A 25,531-nucleotide genomic window follows, 5' to 3' on the forward strand; every position below is an offset into this window, starting at 1 on the left:
ATGATTTTAATTAATTAAAATGATTTACAATACATGTGCCACTGCATCCCTTATTTTGGGTCAGATATCACTGCTGACTACCCACCCCTGTTTACAGCCTTGTCCCTACAAAAAAATTATTTCTTCTTACACATTGCCTAGCTAGATTATCAGCCATACTATTGGCTGATCTTGGTACCCATTCAGTTCTTGCACCCATCTCTCTTGCTAGCAATTTTGTCTCCCTTACAGCAATCCTATATTTCACCAAGACACCAAACAGAAATTCAGCTAGAGTTTAGGAATCCCCTTTCAATAAGGCCTTAAAACAGAATAACAATATTGTTGAAAAGTTCATTATCTTAGTATTTATTTTACTATGCTAACATGTAATTACATATATATTATGCTATCATTGTTGTATTCTGCCAATAAACTTAATATTAGACAACAGGGATAAATTTGTAATTGTACACACTTCATATAAATAATAAAATAAAGGGCTGCAAATGAATCCCGAAGAGCATCTTTTTCTCTTCATTCCTTCTCTCCTTTCTTCCATTTCTATTACTTCTGTAAGAAGTTATTAGCAGTTTTATTTATGTAACCTTTTTCATCAGTAGCAGGGTGTAAGTGTTATCATTCTTTTATTTTAACCAGGGTTATATCTGTAATTATATACAGCATTATAATCTTAATAAAAGTTGGAGGGCAGTTGGAAAATGAGTTCTATTCAATCTCTGCTCTCTCAAGTCTCAACCCTATTTTGCTTCATTCCTTCTCTTCTCAACCAAACCTAGCTGCTTGCAGGCCTAATATACAGTTTTTCTCTTCCTTTAGAGATCCATTTCCAGTTTGCTTACGTGGTATTAAGCACCAGTAATCTGGGTAGATTTCTTTTTTTTTTTTTTTGATCGATACAAAAATGATTTTATTGATTAATTATATGAAAAAACAATACAATTTGATGACTGTAACATCATCCCCTTTAATACAACTGTGTTACAAGGAACCCCAAAACAATTGTTGCCTTGCTACCCCATGTTTAGCAAGGAAATCAGCTATCCCACTTAAATTTCTTCTAACCCACTTGAATTCAGCATCCAGTTCTCTTGCATTCCTTTCAACTTCCCTGTATACATTCTTTCGAGTCCAAGGAATATTTCTATTACTTCACCATGATTGTCTTCCCTCTCTCTCTTCTCTCTCTCTCTACCTTCTTCCCTTACTTCTCTTTATTGAAGTTGGAGCATGGTATTAGAGCTTTGAGGGAAACTGTTACTGTTCACGACATTGTTCACGTCTCATCTTTTTATGGCCTAGGAATAGAGCATATTCTCTATTCTTCATTGGAAAGGAAAAGGACTCAAGAGGACTGATTGCCCCCTTGGAAAATAGGATTTAATGCCTCAAGTTGTGTTGTGTGAGTTGTTGGTGCTTTTCAAAAGACCCTCTATTTGGCAGTTTGAAGAGGGCAGCCTTGTGATGTCTCAAGTTGCGAGTAGACCTGTTCATGGGCTGGGTAGCTCGACGGCCCGGCCCGCACCCCGGTCGGGCTTGAACATGTAATTAGGCCCGCAGGCCTGACCTTGGGCCCAAAACACCAAGCCCGATTGTGTGTCAGGCCGGGCTCAGGATTTGTCAAAAAATCCCGGCCCGGCCTGACTCATTTATATAATATAAAATCTATAATATTTATTATAATATATAATAATTTAATATATATATATATACATTTTTTATTTTTTTCTTTATAATCTCTCTCTCTCTATTCAACCGCTTCAGCAACGACATGAGCTATATACTTTGGGCTCGGGCCCAGGCCAGGCTTCAAGCTTTTTATGAGGGCCAAGCTCAGGCCCAAGTTGTAGCCCCGATGGTTGGGCTAGGCTCAGGCTCGGGCCTTAAAAAAATCTGTTAATGTAGAGTGAAAGCCCGGCCCGGCCCGGCCCATGAACAGGTCTAGTTGTGAGGTAAGTGTTGCTCGATGTCTGATAATTTTGTGGTGGTTTGTGGTGTCATAACATCTTGTGATAAGTGTGTAATATTCCCCTAGTGTTTCTAAAGTAGAAGGGTGGTGATTCTTGGTGTTTTTTCTAAAAAAACATGTGCTCCAATAGGCGCATACCAGCTGTTTGACAGTTTGCCTAGGTCATACACCAATGATTTCTTGTCATACTCATGGCTATATCAAGTAGTAACACTAACCCTACAGTAGATTCTACAATAAAATCTCATGACTTCTCAATTAACTATGGTGAAACTTAATGGGACTAATGATATTCCATGGACCAAGTTGGTTGAGGTATCTCTCATTGCAAGAGGCAAGTTTTACTACTTGCCCTCCTTGGAATAATATGGAGAATGCCCAAATTACGACTTCTCTTTGGAACAATATGGAGAATCATATTAGTGTGAACCTTATATTTTTGGACACAACCAAGGAGATTTGGGACCATGCCAAGCAGTTGTGTTCTAGACAAGACCAATGATTTAAAAGGCGAGGCACATTTTAGGGTAGGCACCTCGCCAAGGTCCTAGGTGCAGTACTTTCAAAAGGCACACGCCTGGTGTGCCTGGGCGTGCGTCTGATGCACCTTGCGCCTTCACTCGCTCACCGAAGCTCTGACAACCCCCTATTTGCTAATGTTATTCATTCATTCATCTTAGTAAAATATCTCCTTAAAAGGCAATTAAAATTATAAAATCATTATTTTTTGTGTGAGAATTAAGAATTTAAGCCCCTAACATGGACTTGTTTGGGCTTGCCTCGAGGGGCGTGGTACAAAGGCGACTCGTAGAATCAGAAATGTAATATGTTTTACATCACATTAGCTACTTGAACTATTGCAATTGAGGAAAAAAAGAGATTGTGGGCTTTACATGCTTGAAAATGTTTTATATGTTTGATTTTATTTTTAAATTTTCATTTGAATATGCTTTACATGTTAAGTTTGTGTATTTTAATTTTAGATAATAGGTTTTTAAAACCATTAATTTTAAAATTTAAGTTTAAATTTCTTATTAATATTATGTTTAATATTTTTATATTTTTGCATTTAATTTTTTGGAATTTTTTAATTTTCTGACTTTTTTTATTTTTTAGCAATTTTTTGTATTTTTGTGCCTTGCTTCAAAAAGGCACGTGCCTCGCCTTGCGGCACTCGCCTTGGGCACAAATTGGCCCTTGCGCCTTGCGCTTTTAAAATACTAGACAAGACAAGGGGATAAAAGTGTTGAAGAATACTATGCTTCTTTAAAAAGCTTAAGGAATGAACTTAATGTTTATTAACCCCTATCCACTAATTTGAAGAGTCAACAAGAACAAAGAGAACATCTAGATGTGACAAGGTTTTTATCTAGGTTGAGGCCCAAATCTTAGGTAACAGTGATCTTCCATCCTTCTCCGAGGATTTCTCCCGCATAAGGAGGGCCTCAAATCCACATAGTGATCATCCCCGACATTTAAAGAGATCAGCCATGGTGGTTTCTAGAGGAGATTTTACTAGTAAGAATTTGTGTGGTAGAGGTGGAGGTAATGGGAGGGGTTTTGGCCGTGGGGCCAGGGGTGGACGTGGAGGTGGTAGAGAGGGCTAGTAATGCAAGTGGTGGTGGAGGTTGTAGTGGTGGTGGCCGTGGTTCAGCTCATGAGTGCTCACGTTGTGGACAAGAAGGTCACACAGTCAACTTTTGTTATGATCTTTATGGCCCTCCATCATCTTGGGCTAACCATGTGATGGTGGAAGGTGATTTTGGGAGTCTTAGTGTGATTGAAGATGTGATTGCTTCCAATGCTAGTTAGGATAACGACACAATCTCTATCTTACGTGAAGAGTATGGAAAGCTTCTCCAGTCTGCATCTTCCAATTCTGCCACTGCTACACTTGTGAAGTCAAGTATTGCTTGCCTTGTTTCTAGTTATACACCTTCACCCTAGGTAATTGATTCTAGAGCCTCAAACCATATGACTGGCTCTGTAGATATGTTTGTATCTTTGTCACCACATTCTACATCCCAAACTGTTACTTTAGTTGATGGCTCTTCTTCTACTATTACTGATATTGGTAATGTCTCTTGGTTCTGACCTTAGTTTACGCTTTGTTTTTCATGTTTCTAAGTTTCCTTTTAGTCTCTTGTCTACAAGTAAGCTTACTCAAACCTTTCATTGTTTAATAACCATTTATCCTTCATATTGTGTCTTTCAGGATCTCAAGATGGGGAAAACGATTAGTGGTGATCGTGAAGTTAGAGGATTGTACTACCTAATTCACCATGGTCCTCAAAAGGCTTTCCATTCCTCTCTTATACTACATCAGTGGCATTATTGTCTCGACCGTCATTCTCTACATGTTTTGAAAAAGCGAGTCCCAACTTTGGAGTTTGTAACTCAGTTGGATTGTCAATCATGTTAGCCAAGCAAAAACCATAGAGTGTCTTTTGTTCCCAAAGATGATAGAGTGTCTTTAGTCCACTCAGATATTTGGTGTCCTAGTCGTGTGTCATCTTATAATGGATTCAGATATTTTGTAACATTTATTGATGGCTATTCAAGAATGGCGTGGATTTATTTAATGAATCAGTTGCAAAAATGGCATGGATTTATTTTGTATCATTCAAATTATTCTCTATTTTTCTATCTTTTCATGTTGAGATAAGGAATCAATTTGGTGATGCAGTTATCATCTCTTGTTTTCTCATAAACTGTATGCCCTCCAGTCCTAGATGGGAGTCACCTTTCTCTATCTTGTTATCTTTTACTTCCTCTTTTTGCCTTCCTGCTCATGTGCTTGGTTGTGTGTGTTTTGTTCACAAATTGGGTCAGGCCATGATAAACTTGACTCCAAAGCTATATCAGATGTGTTTTCCTTGGTTACTCTTATTCTCAAAAAGGTTACAAGTGCTATGATCCTAATCTACGGAAAACATTTATTGCTTTGGATGTTACTTTGTTTGAGAGTTTACCCTATTTCTCTAGACGTGAACCTTTTCCTTCTATTTTGCTTCCCTTTAATTCCAATGATGTCTTTATTTCCTTGCCAACCATGGAGGAGCCTATTTGACCATCAATTCACAGAGTGCACTTTGGCGCCACCAGCCTATCTTTTTTTATTTCTTTTGAAGGGCTACACAATGGGGGGTTGCCCATCCCCCAACTCAGGTGCAGGCAGGATTTGATCCCAAGTCACCAGCCTATCTTTTTAACTCCAAATCCATCCTTCTCTTTTCTCACTTCTCTCCTCTAACTTTAATACTTTCTACTGAGAAAAAATGGTATTAGAGCATCAGTTTTGGGATTAAAGACAGTTCAATCAAGTGTTTCTTCTTCAGATTTTCTTTCTTTTTGATAAAAACTAAAGGGAAAGTACATTGGCTATCTGTAAGAGGTTCTTGTGCTGTTTTTTCCTTTTTTTTCTTGGTCGTATTCCAAGAACCTCCTGTAAGAGGGGTGAACAGATGCTGTGAAGATGTTTTCAGTCCCATGTGGATCATGTGATCCTTTTTTGTACCCAGGTAGTTGGGTTGTGTTGGTCTGGATGACCTGTACCTGCTGTAACAGCAGTTTTATACATTGTTTTTGGTGTTCGTAGAACTCATGTGGCCTGAAATAGGGTAAAGTAATCCTTGTAGGGCCTGTCCAGACCCGAAATATAGCTGTTTTACTTCTGGAACTCTTTCTCAGCAGTGTGGTAGTGTATTTTCTTAGTTCAAAGTTAAACAAAAATGATCCTATAGTTCTGCTTTGAGTGAACTCAAGTGTTCTTGTGACAGTAGTGACAGTTTCTCTCTTTCTTACTGTTCTTTGTGACCACATAGTGCAATCAGCCCTTTCCTAGCATGTCTTCTAAGGCCTACAAGTCTCGGGTTTCTCAGCAATGGGTTTTTGCATTTGTTTTGGAGCTGAATCCTATGTATGAATCTATTAGTGTTCAGATATTGGGAAGTAAAGATATCAAAAAAGAGTGGATGACAAAAATAAACTGTGGTATACTCATTGTCAACGGTCTAGGCACACTAGAGACACTTGTTGGGATCTCCATGGAAAGCCTAAGTGGGCACAAGAGCTAAGTAAGAAATCAGTTCAAGAAGAGAATAAGAAGCCTACTCAGCAGGGTCAAAAATTAGTACAACTCAGCAAACATAGTTTCCTAGGAACATCAGACTTCAAGTCCCACTATGAACCAAGATCGTCCTTCTAGTTCCGATCCAAAGGAAGATATCATCAACTCTTTCAGTGACCATCTTGAGATGTATGGTAGGACACTTCATCAAATGGATTCTAGAACTACTCCCACCACTTCCTTTGGTCGCTGTCAGGTAACTTTGCCACAGCCTTCCATGTATCTTCTCTTACTTCAACGTCTCCTGGGATCATTGACTCTAGAGTGTCAAACCATATGATGGGTAAATTCAACTTATTTCAGTCCTATAACCTACTTTCTGGGAGAGATAAGGTGAGACTAGTTGTTGGTTCATTCTCCACCATAGCTGGTCAAGGAACCATTTCCCTCTCATTGGGCCTTAACTCTCTCAAATGTATTACATGTACCTGAAATTCCCATAAACTTGTTTTTCATTAGTAGCATTACAAATTCATTGAACTGCTTAGTAACATTTTTTCCTTCTTCTTGTGTTATATAGGATTTGACCTCGGGTGAAACGATTGGTAGATGTAGTATGGTCAATAGTCTATGTGTTGGAGAATAAAGCTAGTTTTGAAGCCACAGAATCTGATCTTGCAGCTATGGAGTCTATGAGTCAGTCCAATATGAGTCAGGTTTATTTATGGCATAATCATCTTGGTTTCTTTCTACAGAGTCTATGAGTCAGTCCAATATCTTGGTTTCTTTCTACTGAGAAAACAAAATCCATCTTCAACTTCTCTCATTTTTTTTTTCTTTGATTGACAATGAATTTTACTAATGATTGAGAAAATCAGAATTACAAGGGAAGGAGCTAAGGAATCTTAACTCCCAACTACCCAAAAAACATCCTAACCATGAAACAATTACAAAACAACCCAAAAGATAGAGCTTCTGTTCACCCCTTGCCTAGCTAGACCATCTACCAATGCATTTTCACTTCTCTTTATCCATGTACAATGAATTTCAATGTCCTTGGTGAACCACTTTAACTTCCTCTTTTCATTGCTGTATTTCCAGAGCATAGAGCTGTCCTCTTTTAGCCAATTTTCCACAATTTCAGAATCACCTTCTATGATCAACTTTTTAATATTCATTTCCTTGACCCTTTGTATCCCTTCAAGAGCTCCTAGAATCTCAGCTCTCAAGGAATCTCCCACCCCAATTGGACCAGAATACATGGCTAACAAATTCCCTTTTTCATCCCTTATCACTCCCCCTACTCCGGAGGGCCCTGGATTGCCTATGCTGCTACCATCAAAGTTCAGTTTGGTAAATCCATGAGGGGGAGGTGTCCAACAAGAATTTAAGGTCTTCTTAATTGAGCCTGAATCTGCAATCTCCTTCCAACTTCTAATCATCTCATCAACTGAGAAAACTGTAAACAGTTCCAATGTATCACCCTAATGTGGATAGTCTCCAGGATTACTTCCAAACTTCTCTCATTATTTGAGAATATCCTTGAGTTTCTCTCCTCCTAAACAGTCCAACACACCGCAGCCCTACCACATCTCCACATGATCTTGGCCCTTTTAGTTGGCAAGTTAGGCATGGAAGCAAATAAGCTTTGCACATTCAAAAGGGGAGTCCACCTACACCCAAACAAAGAAGTAAACCATTCCCAAATAACATTAACAAACTAACAAGAAATTAGTAAATGGTATCCAGACTCACCATCGGATTTACAGAGAACACACCAGTGAGGAGACAAACAACTATTGGGTCTTTTTCTTTGAATTAGATCCCCTATATTAACTCTTTCCATAAAGGCTTCCCAACAGAAACTCCCAACCTTTGGAGGTATAGGTCGACACAGCACTTCTTTTACAAGGAAAGACAATCCAACAAGAGGAGGGGGTAAAAGGGCTTTAAAGAAAGAGGCACAAGTGTAGGAACCCGAAGGAGTGAGTGTCCATATTCTATTATCCGTCTTTGATGGCTCAATGAAGACCCCTTCAAGAATGAATAATAAGGCTAAAGCACAAGCTAACTCTGTGTCCCTGACATCTCTTCTCAAGCTCAAGTTCCATCCAAACCTAGAAGGTGAATTAGAAGGTACAAAAAAAGAGGAAACTGGTTCATTTTAAGTGTAGAGATAGCAAAGAGGCCTGGAAATTAATCATTCAAAGAGGAATCCCCAACCCAAACATGTTCCCAAAATTTAATGAAGTTACTTGAGTGCAAGTCATACCTGATCTATGGAGAGTTGTTTCAACTTCTCTCATTTTTACATACACTAAGTATCTCCTTATCAATTCCTCTATGACTTCCATTGAATTTTGTCCAACATTGTTAAGATTCCCCACAAAATCCCCTCATGATGGTGCAAAAGACCATTTGGCATCTGTATCCCTCCAAGCGTCTCTTTTGGAGAATTGTTTCAACTTTCAAGACAATCCTGTTTATCCTATCACAACATTGTGTTGGTTATCCTTCTCTTTCTAAATTTCCTAGTACTCTCACATCCAACTGATCACTTTCATCTCTGCTAATTTTTTAAACCTGCCCAAAAGACCCTCTATTACCTCTTCCTCCTTCTCTCCTTCCTCCTACGTTTCTCCTTATCATAATTGATGTCATATTTTGAGATTTTCAACATCATTTCTTCTTTTCTTATTTTTCATCTGATCCCAACGCTCCTATTCTGATTTGCAACTCTAATCTTACCAAGCCCCCCAAAAATATTTTCTATCAGTTTCCAAATTTTCAGTCCTACCTCCATCTCTCTCCTTCACGCCCCTCACCCATTTCACCTACCCCCCTTGACACAACCAACATGCCACAATGAGAGTTCATAGGCTCATGGTTAATGTCTGAAGGCACAAGTCCTACCCTTTCATCTATTTCTCTGCTTGTATTAAATCTCAGGTATCTAGTACATTTTCACTTAAATGGCTGTCATCTTTTCTCTTTGTATTCTGACCCTTCAATTCCACTGCATCCAAAAAGTTCAGACTACAAGCTGTTCTCATTTGTTCAGCTCCAGTGAAAAGTTCAGGATTTATTGAATCACCGCAGAGTTTATCGAAGTCATCCACTGCTCATCCCCTACTCTTTCACCTACTTCTCTGCTTCTATTAAATCTCAGATTGATCCAGTCTGCTGGGCATATTTCAAAATTAAATAATAATAATAATAACGACAACAACAACAACAAACAAACGAACAAACAAAAACAAAAATGACTAGACTAGCAACACTTGTTTCAATTTCTAATACAAAAGTCCTCCATAAAAGAAGGCCCACTTTGAACATCTAGGAGGTCTTTTGGCCTCAAGTTTTTCCAATAAACAAAAGGTGGGGAAGCAATGTAGAGACTTATTTGGAGCTCTGAACTATGTTGCCATGTGGAAAATTCCATGTTTTTTCAGGAAGCAAACCAAACAACCTGACTGGTAAACCAATTCCATAAATATATTTTAAGTATTTATTTATGCGCATACTTAAGTATTGTGGAAATAATATAATCAAAGCAATAGAAACATGACTTTAGTTTAATGATTTTAATTAACAATCAGATAAGACAAGAAAAGAAAAACTTAAATAGGCAAAAGCATGAAATAGCACTCTTTGATCTACCTGTTTATGTCCCCTTGAACCCAGATGGGGTGTCGCAAAAGTTATAAAATTCATGGGTTCCAATCCAGCAATTCTACTTTCATTAGGTTGCTCAAGAAATTCCTTGGACAATCTTGAATGATCCTCACTAAAAGAGTTCCCAGTAGAAAAGGAAACCCTTTCAGGAAAAGGGACATAAAGCTTCCCAATAGCATATCTTGCAACCAGACCACCCAAAGAGTGAGCCACAAAGGAAATCTTACGAACCCAAGGCCTACGACTGACAACGGACCATACCTACAAATATGACAAGGCTCTTATAAACAACTTCCTCAAATGACATATTTTCAAGTTAGAAATTCTCATACAAACTTCCGCAGATTATTTAGGTTCCTTGCCAATAAAAAGTGCAAATAAGGAATATTTTGAGTTTTCTGTGCATCTTGGAATAGGAATATTTCTGTCTTTTAGTGTTCTTTACATAAATAATATAATAGGGGCTGACAACCCTAAGATTTTATCTGACATAAGTTTTTTATCTCATCCCTCTTCTTACTCCTTTTTCATCTAAATCTGTAATTGTTGAAGTGAAAATTTTGGAAGATTCTTCAATAGAATAATTCACCCAAAGAAATTAACAATTGGACCGTAATTTTTGGGGGTTAAGTAATAATTATATTAAAAAAACAAAACATGTACAACAAGATGATGTATACAGGAACTGATCAAAAGAATGCCAAAGGTTAGGACCTTACCTAATCTACCCTTCCCAAGACCCCAGATAACCTGGACCACATTGGGTAATGGCCTTCTAAATTTTTGTAGAGCATAGTGGTTGGCCAACTCCGAAGACTAGGCTGTAGGTGGTTTATTTCTACTGCTGTTGTTATGCATATTGGCAAAAGAGGAGAGAGGATGGATGTTTGTGAATGAATTCAGGAAGAGAGAACCATGCTCTCCAAATAAAAGAGTAAAGGGGCACAAGCATGCAGCAAGAGAGACAGCATTCCCCCTACCTGATGTTCTTCTCTGGATAAAGGCCCCTTGCACTGGTTTCTTCTCTTTTTCTTCTTATTTCTCTCTCTTTCATTTTATTTTCAGTTTGGCAAGGACAGAAAGCACAGCATTAGGCATGGAGGCGCTCTTAAGGAGGCTTTTATACACTTCCTTCAAAAAAGCCATGTGATGTGCCACTTTTTTTTCTGAGTAAAAGGCAAAGTGTTGGGTTCCTTTGCAAAGCAAATGGGGAAAGTACATCTCACTTGCTGGGGAGCCCCCCCCCCCCAACAAGACATATATAGGAGGGAGCCAATACATGACAAATGGTTCCCAATAGATCTAACTAATAACAAACTCAGATTCCAGAAGATTCTAATACCTTTGATTGATTAATTAGTCTTGGGCTTCAGGTGTTGCAGTTTCCTTACATACACCTTCCTGATGATGGGCCTGGAACCAGTATTCCCACCTGGACTTGGCTCAATTGAGCTGATCTCGGGCTGGGCTCTAACATTTCTCCCCACCTCAAGAGGGGCCTCATCCTCAAAGGCTAATTGAGGAAACTGTTGTGCCAGGGATGAGCAGGACTCCCATGTAGCATCTTCCTTTGGAAGTACAGCCCAAGCCACCAGGGCTTCTGTGAAAATCTTTCTACCAATCTTCACCCAATTGTAGTCAAGTATCTATTCAGGATTTAGGTCGAGTACAGCTCACATCTTCTTTCACATTTGGTAGAGTGGTGCTACAAACCACTTCAGGCCCCAAATGCTTCTTCAATAGAGAGATGTGAAACATGGGATGCAACCTTGCAGTGTCAGGGAGGTCAAACCGATAAGCTATTGGGCTGACCTAAAGGAGCCATAAAATCGTGGGGGAGTTTGTGCCAAATGCACTTAGCTATAGAAGCCTGTCTGTATGGGTGCAATTTAAGGTACACCCAATCTCCGCTGTTGAACTCTACTGATCTGTGTTTCTTGTCATATTGCTCGTTCGTTTTTCGTTGTGCTTTAAGAAGGTTTCTATTGAGGAACTGCAAGACCTCACCTCATCCCATGAGGTAGGAATAAACAGCTGCTATAGAGACTGACTGAACCCCTCTCATATGGCATGATTAAGGGTGGGAATCTTCCATTCAAGGCTTGAAAAGGGGTCATACCTGTTGTTATGTGGAATGAGGTGTTGAACCAGAATTCCACCCATGTAACCATTGTACCCATAACTTAGGTTCACCAGAAAAACAACATAGATAGGTCTCCAATCTACAGTTGGCCACCTCTGTCTGGCTGTTGGACTGGGGATGGTAACTAGGGGAGTTGTGCAGATTAGAATTTTGGAGCTTAAATATTTTGTCCAAAATCTGTTAGGAAAAGTGGGATCTCTGTTTGAAACTATTGCTTGTGGTGTTCCATGCAATGTAGTAACTTCTCATATGGAAGCTTCAGTAATGATGGTTACACAATAAGTAGTCTGAAACCAAGGAGATTCAGACCAGTTTAGTAATCAGAAAAGAAGAAGAAAACAGAGAAGAAGAGAAGAGAAGAAAAGAGAGGAGAAAGAAAGAATAGAAGAGAAAAGGGGTTCGGTCTGCCTTAGTCAGCCGCCCCAAGTGCTATTTATATTAGGCTTATAATAATAAGTGGTACAATGACAGGAATACCCCTATCACTAGAAACAACTGAAAGAAACATTCTAACAGTATTATAATCAGAGGAAACATATGAACATGTGGGACCACAAGCTGGTCAATCATTTTCTCTGCACTCCGACTCAAGTTGGGAAAATATATTGATCATTCCCAACTTGCTTAAATCTGTCTCAAGCTTGATTCTGTTGACTGACTTGGTGAAGACATCGGCAAGCTGCATATTAGTGGTAACATACAGAAGGCATACTTCTTGAGAGACAACTTTCTCTCAGATGAAATGTCTATCAACTTTAATGTGTTTGGTTCTATCATGCTGTATTGGATTGTGAGCAATGTTAATGGCTGCCTGCTATCACAATACAGCATCAAGAATCTTCCAAACTCAATTCCCAATTTTGTAAGGAGAGATTTCAGCCATAATATTTCAGCATCACCATTAGCCATAGACCTATATTCAACTTCAGCACTAGAGCGAGCAACAACATTTTATTTCTTGCTCCTCCAAGAAACTGGATTTCCTCCAACAAAGGCACAATACCCTGAAGTAGATCTCCTATCATCAATACAACCTACCCAATCTGCATCAGTGTATACTTCAATCTTCAAATATGGTCATTATTTTTAAAAAGTATACCTCAGTCTGAACACCTTTTCAAGTAAGCTAAAATCCTCTCAACAGCAATGAGGTGTGACGTCTTGGGAGAGTGCATGTACTGACTAACAACACTGACAGCATAAGAAATGTCAAGGTGAGTCAAACATAGGTAGAGAAGTCTTCCTACAAGCCATTGATACATACTTTTATCTTCAAGAGGCTCACCATCCTCTACATTTATTTTATGGTTTTGCTCAATCAATGTATCTACAGGCTTAGCTCTCAATTTTCTTGTTTCTTCCAAGAGATCAAGAACATACTTCCTCTAGGAAACAAAAATGCCATGCTTGGACCTTGCCAGTTCAATCCCAAGGAAATACCTCAACTCACCCAAATCCTTTACTTCAAATTCTTGATTAAGAAGTTGCTTAAGAAAATTAATCTCATCAATGCCGCTTCCAGTCACAACAATGTCATCAACATACACAGCTAAGAGAGTCAAAGTAGATCATTTCTTCTTAATGAAAAGAGTGTGGTCAGATTTTGTTGGAACATAGCCAAATCTTTCCAAAGCAAGTTTGAATCTATCAAACCATGCCCTCGAAGATTGTTTTAGACCATACAAAGCTTTCTTCAACTTACAAACTTTCTTACCAATCTCTGCATCATAAAAACCAGGAGGTAACTCTATATACACCTCCTCCTGCAAGTCACCATGTAGAAATGCATTCTTAACATCCATCTGAAACAATGGCCATGAGAAGTTAGCAGCAAGAGACAACAAACCCTGATGGTGTTCATTTTTGCAACTGGTGCAAAGGTTTCCAAGTAATCAATACCATAACTTTGAGTGTATCCTTAGCAACTAGTCTAGCTTTATGTCTTTCAACTGTACCATCGGCATTATACTTCCATTGTGAATATCCACCTATAGCCAACAAGCTTCTTCCCTCTTGGTTGATCAACCAGTTCCCAAGTATCATTTTTCACAAGGGCTTCTTGCATCGTTCTAGGAATAGGAATGGCAGCAACAGAGGCTAAAAAAGACTTATATGATGATGAAAGGTGATCATAAGAAAGGAAAGGAGAGATACAATGGGCAGTGGATGAGGTACACCAACACTTCCCCTTGCGTACTGCAATTGGGAGGTCAAGGTCATCTGAGGATGGTTGAGGCTCAGTAGTGGAAGTGGGTATGTCATCAGTAGTAGGAGTGGGTAAGGAGGAGACAATACCTATATCTAGTAATGCAGAAGAGACAAGAACTAACCTGGATTGATCATTACTGGAACCAACTTGCCGCCACCATCTTCTGTGAAACACCCTTAATTCTTTACACTTTTGACAATTCCCCTCATTACACTCCCTACCACTTGCAAGAATAGGCAAAGGACATCTTGAGCAGAAATACCAAGCTCACTACTCTCCCCCTACAGTGGAACTCTATGGTAATAGGGGCCATCTTCAAAGAAGGTGACATCCATAGATACAAATCTAGTTCTTGATATAGGGTCATAATAGAAATACCCCTTTTGATTTTGTGCATACTCCAGGAACATACATTTGGCAGCCTTAGGGTTAAATTTTGAACGAGCAGGCTCAAGGATTTGGACAAAACAAGTACAACCAAAAGTTTTGGGGAGAATAGAAAATTGTTCCTTATCAGGATACAAGTTAAAAGGAGCTTTCATGTCCATGACTCGTGAAGGGATCCTGTTAATTAGATAAATAGCAGTAAGAATGGCATCCCCCCAGAAACGTATAAGAATATTAGAATTCAGCATGATGCTTCTTGCAACTTCAAGAATGTGCCTATTTTTCCTCTCAACTATCCCATTCTACCGAGGGGTATGAGGACAAGTGCTCTGATGAATCACTCCATGTTCAAGGAGATAAGAAGATATTTGCAAAATATTTTTTGGCATTATCAGATCTGAGATTTTTTATTTTAACCCCAAAATGAATTGGGATCATTTGATGAAAAGCACGGGTCAAAGTGGGAACCACATCCCGAGAGCACATGAGGTAAACCCATGAAAACCGAGAGTAGTCATCAACAAGCAATAGAAAATATTTGTACCCACCCATAGCAGGAATATGATAGGGCCCCCAAACATCGGTATGCACAATTTCGAAAGGAAAATAACTTCTTTTATTTCTTTGTGAATAAGTTCATCTACAATGCTTTGCCAACTCACAACTCTCACACTTCAAAATGGACACTTGGATTGACTCGAACAAATTAGGAAAAAGACTCCTTAAAGACCCATAAGGCAGATGACCCAATCGATTATGCCAAAGCATAATCGGACTCATAGACTGTGACACAACAGACTTCCCAACTTCTTTACTCTTCCCAGGTGGATGTTCAAGAAAGTAAATCCATTCATCTCACGGCCAATCCCAATCACCTTACTTGTTGTCAGATCCTGGAAAACACAATGATCAGGGAACAATGTCACTAAACAATTATGGTGTTTAGTGATACTATTGACTGAAAGTAGATTAGTACTTAGTTTAGTAACATGCAAAATTGAGGATATGGAAATAGCATCAGAGACATTGATGTCCCCCTTGCCTGAAATAGGGACAAGAGAGCCATCAGCAATAGACACTCTCTGCCAGAGGACAAGTACACCTGTGTCACCTGATCCATTGGAAATTGATGGAGAACTCCTCTATCATTACTTGGTATAATGATAAAATCTTAGTCTAGCAAGGATGAGAACACAAGTTCAAGTTTGAGAGCAACCACTTTGTGCAAAAAATGCCTATGGTTAGGAACATATCCAGTCTACCCCTCCCAAGTCCCCAGATAGTTAGAACCATGGTTTAAAATGTCCCTAATTTCCCTAATATTTCCACGACATATTTCATTTTCCAAGGGTAGCGACACGAAATTTTATTGGAATCAACATTTCCCCAATGAACACTACCAGACCTACGTGGAGTACAAAAAATAGTATCCACAACATATTTCCATTTTCATTTCCATGGGTAGCAACATTAAATTTTACTAGAACTGACATAAGTTGGTGACAATATTGTAGAAATGTGAAGTAACAAGTTATTGTCACCTAACTTAAAGCTTAAGGTCTACAGGGCAACTTGAAGTTAAATAATAGTTTTTGTTCCTATAGTAGATTATTTGGTTGATCTATTACAACCATTTACATTTTCTATGAGTTTAAATTTTGCTTTAACTAATTCTATCATGATGTTCTACTTCTAAAGCTTAAGGTTTACAGGGCAACTTCAGAACATATTCTTTTGTCTATAACCTTATTTTCTTGGTTTTGTTTAATAATTTGGAACAAGATAATAATTTAAAAAGGTGTGCCTATGCTTCTTTTGTCATTTCATAAAATATCATTCTATATTTTGCATATTTTACAACATTTCCACCATGTCTATAATTTTTACAATATTTCCATATGATATTTTCAACATTTCCGACATGTTTCTTATATTTGGATAACCGACACCGACATTTTAAACCTTGGTCGGAACCAACCTGGGCAATGGCCTTTTAATATAACATGGTGTTGTAAAGTTTCTTGGCTGTATTTTGTGTTTCTCATTTATGTAAATCTTGAATATGGAAAGAAATGTAAATGGAATGCTCATTTAAAGAATTCTCTACTTGCTTTGGTTTGCAGAGATTTAATTAAGGGGACTACCTATATGATACTCTGAATGAGCCAGTTGTCCAGTAGGGTTGTAATCAGTCCAAGATATAATGTACAGAATCAAGAAAGAGATCTGAGAATTATAGAAGGAGAGAAGAGGAGAAAACGAAGAGAAGTCAAAGAATGTAGGTGATCAGTTTGACTGTCGCCCCCCGCTGCTATTTATATTAACAATTAAATAATAGGGGAAAACCTGAATTGCTCCTATTGTTTACAAAAGAAATAAATAGCTACTAACAAAAAATAATTGTTGACTAAAACTAAACAAAAGACTAAACATTAAACATAATAGACAAACAAAAACAGGTGGGGACCACATGGGACCACACTAATGATCTCTACACTCCCCCTCAAGTTGGGAATAGATGTTTGTCATTCCCAACTTGCATAGGTCTGCCTCGAGCTTTGTCTTCAGAATTGCCTTGGTGAAGAGATTTGCAACTTGCATACTATAGGTGATATATGGAAGGCACACTTCTTCTGAAGCAACTCTCTCTCTGTGATAAAGTGTCAATCCACTTCAATATGATTAGTTATGTCATGTTGTACCGGATTACGGGCTATGTTAATAGCAGCCTGATTATCACAGTACAGCATTAGAGGCTTCTCATAAGCAATACCCAACTCCTCGAATAGGGATTTCAACCATAATACTTCAGCCACACCATTTGCCATTGACTTATATTCAGCTTCAGCACTGGAACTAGCAATAACATTTTGTTTCTTACTCCTCCAAGAGACAAGATTACCCCCTACAAAGGCACAATACCCGGAGGTAGACCTCCTATCATCAACACATCCAACCGAATCAGCAACCGTGTAAACTTCTATTTTCATGTGACCATTATTTTTGAATAGTATACCTCTGCCTGGACATCTTTTCAAATATGCCAATATCTTCTCAACTACAAGTAGGTGAGTAGTTCTAGGAGAATGCATATACTGGCTAACACTAACTGCATAACTGATGTCTGGTTGTGTGAGACATAGATAGAGAAGTTTTCCAACTAATCATTTAAACATGACCTTATCCTCAAGGGGCTCTCCACCTCCTATACTAACATTGTGATTTTGTTCAATAGGTGTGTCAACTGGTTTAACACCCAACTTCCCTGTTTCTTCCAACAAATCAAGGACATACTTCCTTTGGAAAACAAAGATCCCATGCTTAGACCGTGCTACCTCAATACCCAAGAAATACCGTAACTCTCCCAGGTCTTTGACCTCAAATTCTTGGTGAAGGAGTTGCTTAAGAGAGTCAATCCCATGGGTATCACTCCCTGTCACCACAATATCATCCACATATATGGCTAGCAGTGTTAAGGAGGTATCCACTTTCTTAATAAACTTCTATTTTCATGTGACCATTATTTTTGAATAGTATACCTCTGCCTGGACATCTTTTCAAATATGCCAATATCTTCTCAACTACAAGTAGGTGAGTAGTTCTAGGAGAATGCATATACTGGCTAACACTAACTGCATAACTGATGTCTGGTTGTGTGAGACATAGATAGAGAAGTTTTCCAACTAATCATTTAAACATGACCTTATCCTCAAGGGGCTCTCCACCTCCTATACTAACATTGTGATTTTGTTCAATAGGTGTGTCAACTGGTTTAACACCCAACTTCCCTGTTTCTTCCAACAAATCAAGGACATACTTCCTTTGGAAAACAAAGATCCCATGCTTAGACCGTGCTACCTCAATACCCAAGAAATACCGTAACTCTCCCAGGTCTTTGACCTCAAATTCTTGGTGAAGGAGTTGCTTAAGAGAGTCAATCCCATGGGTATCACTCCCTGTCACCACAATATCATCCACATATATGGCTAGCAGTGTTAAGGAGGTATCCACTTTCTTAATAAAGAAAGTGTGATCTGGCTGGGCCTGCACATAGCCAAACTTTTCAAGTGCTTGTCTGAATCTATAAAACCAGGCTCTAGGAGACGGTTTCAGTCCATATAAAGCCTTATTTAGTCTGCAAACCTTCTTTCCTGTGTCTGCACTATAAAATCCAGGGGGCAACTGCATGTACACTTCTTCTTGCAAGTCACCATTGAGGAAGGCATTTTTAACATCCCTATGAAACAAGGGCCATGAGTAATTACCTACAAGAGATAATAAAACCCTGATAGTATTCATCTTGGTTACTGGTGCAAAAGTTTCCAAGTAGTCTATGCCATATGTCTAAGTAAATCCCTTTGCAACTAATATGGCTTTATACCTCTCAACAAAACCATCAACATTATGCTTCACTGTAAACACCCATCGGTTTCTTCCCTTTAGGTTGATCAACTAATTCCCATGTATAGTTCTTCAGAAGAGCATCCATTTCTACTTTCATTTCATCTTTCCACTCAAGGACTGACATGGCTTCCTTCATTGCTCTGGGAATGGGAATAGCAGCAATGGATGCCAAAAAGGACTTGTAAGTATAACAATGATCATAAGACAAGAATTAGGAAATACAATGTGTTATAGATGAAGTACAACAATGTTTCCCCCTACGAACTGCAATGGGAAGGTCAAGGTCGTCCAATGGAGGTAAAGGTTCAACAATGGAATGTATCTCATCTGTAATGGAAGATGAAGGAACTGTGGTACCTGGATCTGGACCCGCAAAAGGAACTGGGACTAGCCTGGACTGCTGATGGTTGAAATCAACCTACCTCCACCGTCTGTGATAAACTCCCCTCCAATGATAGGGACAAGCAATGGAATTTTTGGTGAATGAATCCCCACCTCACTACTCACCCCCTGAGAAGAAAACTTAGGATAATATGGTACATCCTCAAAGAAAGTGACATCCATAGAGGCAAACCTTCTCCCAAAAGTATGTTCATAGCAACAATATCCCTTTTGAGTTTGTGCATAACCGAGGAAAATGCATTTTGAGGCTTTATGATCAAATTTGGAATGATAAGGTCCAAGGGTCTAAACAAAACAAGTACATCTAAATGTCTTAAGGGGAATAGTGAACAACTCTTCATCAGGATATAAGATGGTAAATGGAACCTTCATGTCTAGAACCTGTGAAGGAACTCGGTTGATGAGGTATACAGTTGTATGAATGGCATCTCCCCATAATCGTATAGGCACATTGGAGTTGAACATGATGCTTCTAGCTACCTCCAATATATGTCTATTCTTCCTCTCAGCAACCCCATTTTGCTAAGGAGTATGAGGACAAGTACTATGATGGATAATCCCATGGTCAAGAAAATATGAGGTTAAGGGTTTTGCAAAGTACTCTTTTGCATTATCAGATCTGAAGATTTTGATTTTGACCCCAAATTTGATCAAAATCATCTTATGAAAGGTCTGCGTTAAGGTGGGAATCTCATCTCGAGAACGCATAAAGTAACCCATGAGAAACGAGTATAGTCATCAACAAACAACAAGAAATATCTATACCCCCCCATAGCAGTGATATGATAAGGTCCCCAAACATCAGTATGCACAATTTCAAAAGGAATACTTCTTTTATTACTCAAGGAATAGGTTGTTCTACAATGCTTTGCAAGCTCACAACTTTCACATTTCAAATCAGACATCTGGACTGACTCAAACAAACTAGGAAATAAACTTTTCAAACACCTAAAAGATAAATGACCTAACCGGGAAGACTCACATTGTCTTCCCCATGTAAACTCCCTCCAAGCAGGTAGATTCCATTCATCTCATGGCCAATCCCAATCACCTTCTTTGTCTCCAAATCCTAAAAAACACATCGATTAGGAAAAAAATGTCACTAAACAATTTTGGGTTTCAGCAATACTACTAACAGAAAGCAAGTTAGTATTAAGTTTAAGGACATGTGAAACTTAAGACAAAGAAATGGCATTAGACAATTTGATGTCTCCCTTGCTAGAAATAGGAACAAGAGAGCCATCAGCAATAGACACTTTTTCTCTGCTTGAGGATAAGTGATAGGTAGCAAACTGTGAGGATAAGCCAATCATGTGATCAGATGCACTTGAGTCTATTATCCAACAAGGTTCAGTGATACCTGGGGCTGATGCATGATAAGCTAAGGCCCGTGTACCTGAATGAGCAAATGTTGAAGTGGGAACAGCAGATGTTGTGACTGATGGCAGAGATAATGGTGCTGAATTGCCAAGGTGTCTAGGGATGTAGCTCTTGTACTCGACGAGGGTGCTCCATCAATAGTAACAACCACATTAGCATTTCCCCTTTTGTTTTTGAACTAAATGTGGATGTAACTTCCAACATGAGTCTTTAGTATGCTTCGGTTTCTTGCAATGTTCACATGCTAGCTCCCTCTTATCTTCCTTCTTCATATCCCTCTCCTTATCACCCCCAAACTTCGATTTGACTGCTGCCAAGGCTGATTCAAAAGGTTGATGATGCAATATAACTTTCCTCCTATTTTCTTCACTGTGCACTAAGGAATAGGCTTGTGATAAGGTCACTTTCTTTCGTGAGAAGTTGCTATCTCACAATATCATACTCAGAATTCAAACACCCTATTAGTTTCCACTTGCTTCCTGTAAGTTTGTACATCCTTCTGACTTTCCCACTCAATCGTATCTAGGTGATCAATTTCATGCCACAAAGATTTCAAGGTTGAGAAGTAAACTGAGATAGGCTTCTCTCCTTGCTTAAGGTTGTTTACTTCACATTTCAGCTCATAGGCCCTAGCAACATTAAGAGGTTGGGAATAGGTTTCTCTCATGATATCCCAAATTTCCTTAGTTGTTTTCTCCCACAAGTAATTTTGACTGATGTGGGGCTACATGGAGTTGCACAACCATGTCATAACCAAATAGTTCTCTTGAACCCATTTGGCATAGGTTGGGTCCTCCTTAGTTGGTTCCTTCACATCCCCCATCAAATAGTTTTCCTCTACCCCCAATGGCCATCATGGCTAATTGGGCCCATTCCGAGTAATTTGAACCATCAAACTTGACAGTTGCAATCTGAAAAGTGTTCTCAGGCATGTTACCAGAACCTCCAGCCCCTTTTAGCACTGAGACTAGGTAATTACACCCAGAATTTGTTAACAGCTGAACCTACTTTACCCTTCTAGGTCGGCAATCCACCCAGAAATATTAGGACAGCTCTGTTGTTTTTCCAGAAAACTAAATCACTTGGTCTGCAAAACTGTAACTGATTTAACTGCTGCCCTATAATTGGCAACAGTCAAAAGGTTTAGGATACCTAGAACTAGTCGTAGGTCAAGAAAAACCCTAAAGACTCAGGAGAGAAGGGAGATCTCTCAGCCGCATCTCTTAGAATAAGCAGAAAAAGGTTCTTTTAATAGATCGATCTCAAAAGAAATCAACTTACATCAGAAAACTCTGGCCGCCACCTTCAAAACCAAGCATGAACCCTAATCTTGAAGATTCTTCCCTTCTTCTGATTCTTCCTGATTGTTGGACACTCTACAAGGCTCTACAGTCCCTTGAATGGTAGCTGCACACTGCCAACAACCTCCAAGAATCAGCTGATGGTCTTGTTTTGCTGAAACTTCGAACCCTAGGAAGTTCTCATGCAGTCGGCCTGATTAGACTGACATGAGAAGCCCTAGGTTGGCTCTGATACCAAGCTGTCGAGTAGGACTGTAATCAGTCCAAGATATAATGTACAGAATCAAGAAAGAGATTTGAGAATAGGAGAAAACGAAGAGAAGAAGTCAAAGAATGTGGGTGATCAGTTTGACTGTCGCCCCCCCCCCAACTTCTATTTATATTAACAAATAAATAATAGGGGAAAAACCTGAATTGCCCCTACTGTTTACAAAAGAAATAAATAACAACAGAAAATAACTGTCAACTGAAACTAAACAAAAGACTAAACATTATACATAATAGACAAACAAAAACAGGTGGGGACCACACTAATGATCTCTACAGAGCCTAATGCAAAATAACAAGAACTCAATTATTTCATTAAGTAAATTATGTTGTACGAAATTTTCTTTAAATTTTCACATCAAGAAGGTTGCACTAGAATAACCAAACTGCTAATCTAAAAACCCTGCCAAGCATGACGTGAAAAGGGGACTCAATATTTGATGTGGAATACTGAACATAGTTAATTTGGGTGATTGTCTTCCTTTAGTGAAATCAGAAAATAAACTTGCTAATAAAAGAGTTATTATGTGTATATGACGGTACTCTTAGCAGGTTGACCATACTCAACGTCTATGATCAACTTGAAAAGGAGTTTTGAGTTTTCCACGTATCTTGGTGTAGAAGTATTTGTCTTTTACCCTTTATTATATATGATATGATGGGGGATGACAGCCCTAAGATTTTAGCTTGCATATTCTTCTTATTATTATGATATATATATTTAACCAAGTAACACAATTGAACACCATGAAAACAAGACTAACACCTTCCACAATAAAGTATATCAAAAATCATTAATATTTGTACCTCATTAACTAACCTAACTATGAAACACCAGGAAAGTAAGGACCAACAAAATGTCACAAAAAGAAATACATATAATGCCTTATTATAAATACCTCGTTAGCCAACCTCTCACCCATTAAGTCAACGCCGTCAAATGTTAACCTAGAAAAGTTGCATTCACTGCCTGCTTAAAACAAATACAACCAAAAGGAATTTATTGCTCTTAATAAATATCTACATAAATACTTATCACAAAAAAAAAAACTACATAAAATACAACTTGTCAAAATGCATTGCCAAATTTTGAGTTTATTTCAGGTCAGATGAAAGCAGGTAGGCAATTGCAAAGTTCACTGAAAATCATGAATGAAATGGACAAATGTCTCTTATATATAGAACAAAAAATATAGATTATTAAACTACTATATTAAAGCCAATGATACAACCAATAACAGTAATTCAACAGAAAACCTGCAAAAAACATCAAATGTCATCCCAAAGAATTTTAAGGATTGTAGATAACAAAATCTTTGTATACGGGTATTTGGATCTTTTACTTTGGGAGGGTAATATAGTCATTTTGAAACTCCTATTCTTATTATAAATATCAATAAAAGGGGGGAATCACACCATAATCCTTCATTCATCTATTATGTTTTCTTTTTCATTTTTCTTATTCACAAAGACTAATAACCATTCTTTGTTAGAGGCTTGAACTTCCTCTACAATGATATGAGGGCTTCTACTATTCAGATCTGTAGGAGCAGACCTGAAAATTCAAGCTTTCTTTTTAAGATCTGAACCCATTTTAAAATTCCTCACACCTCCCTTGCTTTCTATCAGTCTTAACCAGGATGTCAGCTTTAGAAGGGGCTTGAGAGATGGTGAAGTTGATGCGGTTGCAGATTTATTGCATATCCTTGATAAAGTATGGATCCTTCTAAAAAGCTCACAGGCATGTTTGAGCTCCCCATCCTAGAGGTCATTTTTCGTGTGCCTCTTTTTTTAATTCTCTTTGCTCTTCTCCTCAAATTCAGCTACCCCCTTCCAATGAAGTTTTGTGTAGAACCCCTCCCCGCCCCCCAAATTAGTGCTTTGCATTAGGAAGTGTGAATAAACCCTAGTTGTTTCTAGGTCAAAGTAGAGAAGAAGAAAGAAGAAAGAAAAGAGAAAGAAGAAGGAGTGGAGAAGAGTGTTCGGCCAGACTAGAAGAGAGGATGTTCAAAAGTCACACTCCTAGCCGACCCACTTGACTTTTATTCATAAAACTTAGAGTTACAAGAAAGACAATTGTGTCCCTCATAGAAGATGGGACACATAACTTAAACTCAGATACAATATACATTTCACTTTCAATAAGGTACACCAGAATGACCAAAATACCCCTAACTCGAGCATTCTAACACTCCCCCTCAAGCTGGAGAGTATATAACATATAGTCCCAACTTGTTACAAATGTAATCTATTCTTCCCCGAGTCAATCCTTTTGTGAAGAAATCTGCCCATTGATTTCCTGAGCTCACATGAGATGTAGTTATTACCCCACTTATCACTTTCTCTCTCACAAAGTGACAATCCACCTCAATATGTTTAGTTCTTTCATGAAAGACAGAATTGGATGAGATGTGAACAGCAGCTTGGTTATCACAGTATAGTTTCATAGGTTTGTCAATTGAGAAACCCATCTCCTATAGTAGGTTCTTCAGCCATACTAGTTCACATGTGGTATGGGCCATAGCCCTGTACTCTGCTTCCACACTACTTCTTGCCACCACTATTTGCTTCTTGCTCTTCCAAGTTACAAGATTGCCACCCAGGAAGGTACAGTACCCTGTGGTTGACCTCCTATCTGATATAGAGCCAGCCCAATCAGCATCTGTGTACCCTACTATCTCAAGAATTCCTCCCTTTTGGTATAACAAACCACGACCTGGAGCACCCTTTAGGTACCTAATAATTCTCAGAACAGCTTCCCAGTGAGAACCCGGGGATGTTGCATAAACTGACTCACCACACTCACAGCAAATGATATATCTGGTCGGGTAGTGGTCAGGTAGTTCAACTTTCCCACCAACCTTCTGTATCTTCCAGGATCATCAAACTCTTCACCTGCATCCACACTTAACTTGGCATTGAGTTCCATAGGAGTCTCTGCTGGTTTAGCACCTAACAACCCTGTTTCTTCAAGTAGATCAAGAACATATTTCCTCTAACATAGGTCGATCCCCTGTTTTGACCTCGCAACTTCTATTCCTAAGAAATACTTTAGCTTCCCCAAATCTTTCGTATTGAAGTGGTCTTGTAAGAATTTTTTCAGCCTATCACTTCCAGTTATGACAATATCATCCACATACACAACTAGCAAGATTTTTCCATCTTTTGAGTTATAGCTAAACACAAAATGATCAACCTGACATTGTTTCATCCCAAAGGCCTTCACCACTTCATTGAACCTACCGAGCCATGCACGAGGAAATTGTTTCAGTCCATAGATTGCCTTTTTGAGCCTGCACACGTTACCAGCCTCCCACTGAGCAAC

General features: G+C 38.7%; 1 protein-coding gene across 2 annotated transcripts in view; it reads right to left on the reverse strand.

Moving 5' to 3' along the window:
• Positions 1 to 25,531, reverse strand: part of LOC148843734 (uncharacterized) — a 75,961-nt gene that overhangs the window by 27,704 nt on the left and 22,726 nt on the right. The window contains exons 3-4 of one of the 2 annotated variants that reach the window (XM_088958022.1): positions 23,106 to 23,176; positions 9,699 to 9,974 (exon numbers count right to left, since the gene is read on the reverse strand). In XM_088958022.1, coding sequence (XP_088814148.1) covers positions 9,699 to 9,974; positions 23,106 to 23,176 — 347 coding nt within the window. The remainder of the gene's footprint in view (positions 1 to 9,698; positions 9,975 to 23,105; positions 23,177 to 25,531) is intronic. The other variant, XM_088958023.1, reaches the window with a different exon arrangement.

The sequence above is a fragment of the Nelumbo lutea genome, chromosome 8 (assembly GCF_056320005.1).
Source record: "Nelumbo lutea isolate HS-2025 chromosome 8, American lotus-T2T, whole genome shotgun sequence".
Taxonomy (NCBI): domain Eukaryota; kingdom Viridiplantae; phylum Streptophyta; class Magnoliopsida; order Proteales; family Nelumbonaceae; genus Nelumbo; species Nelumbo lutea.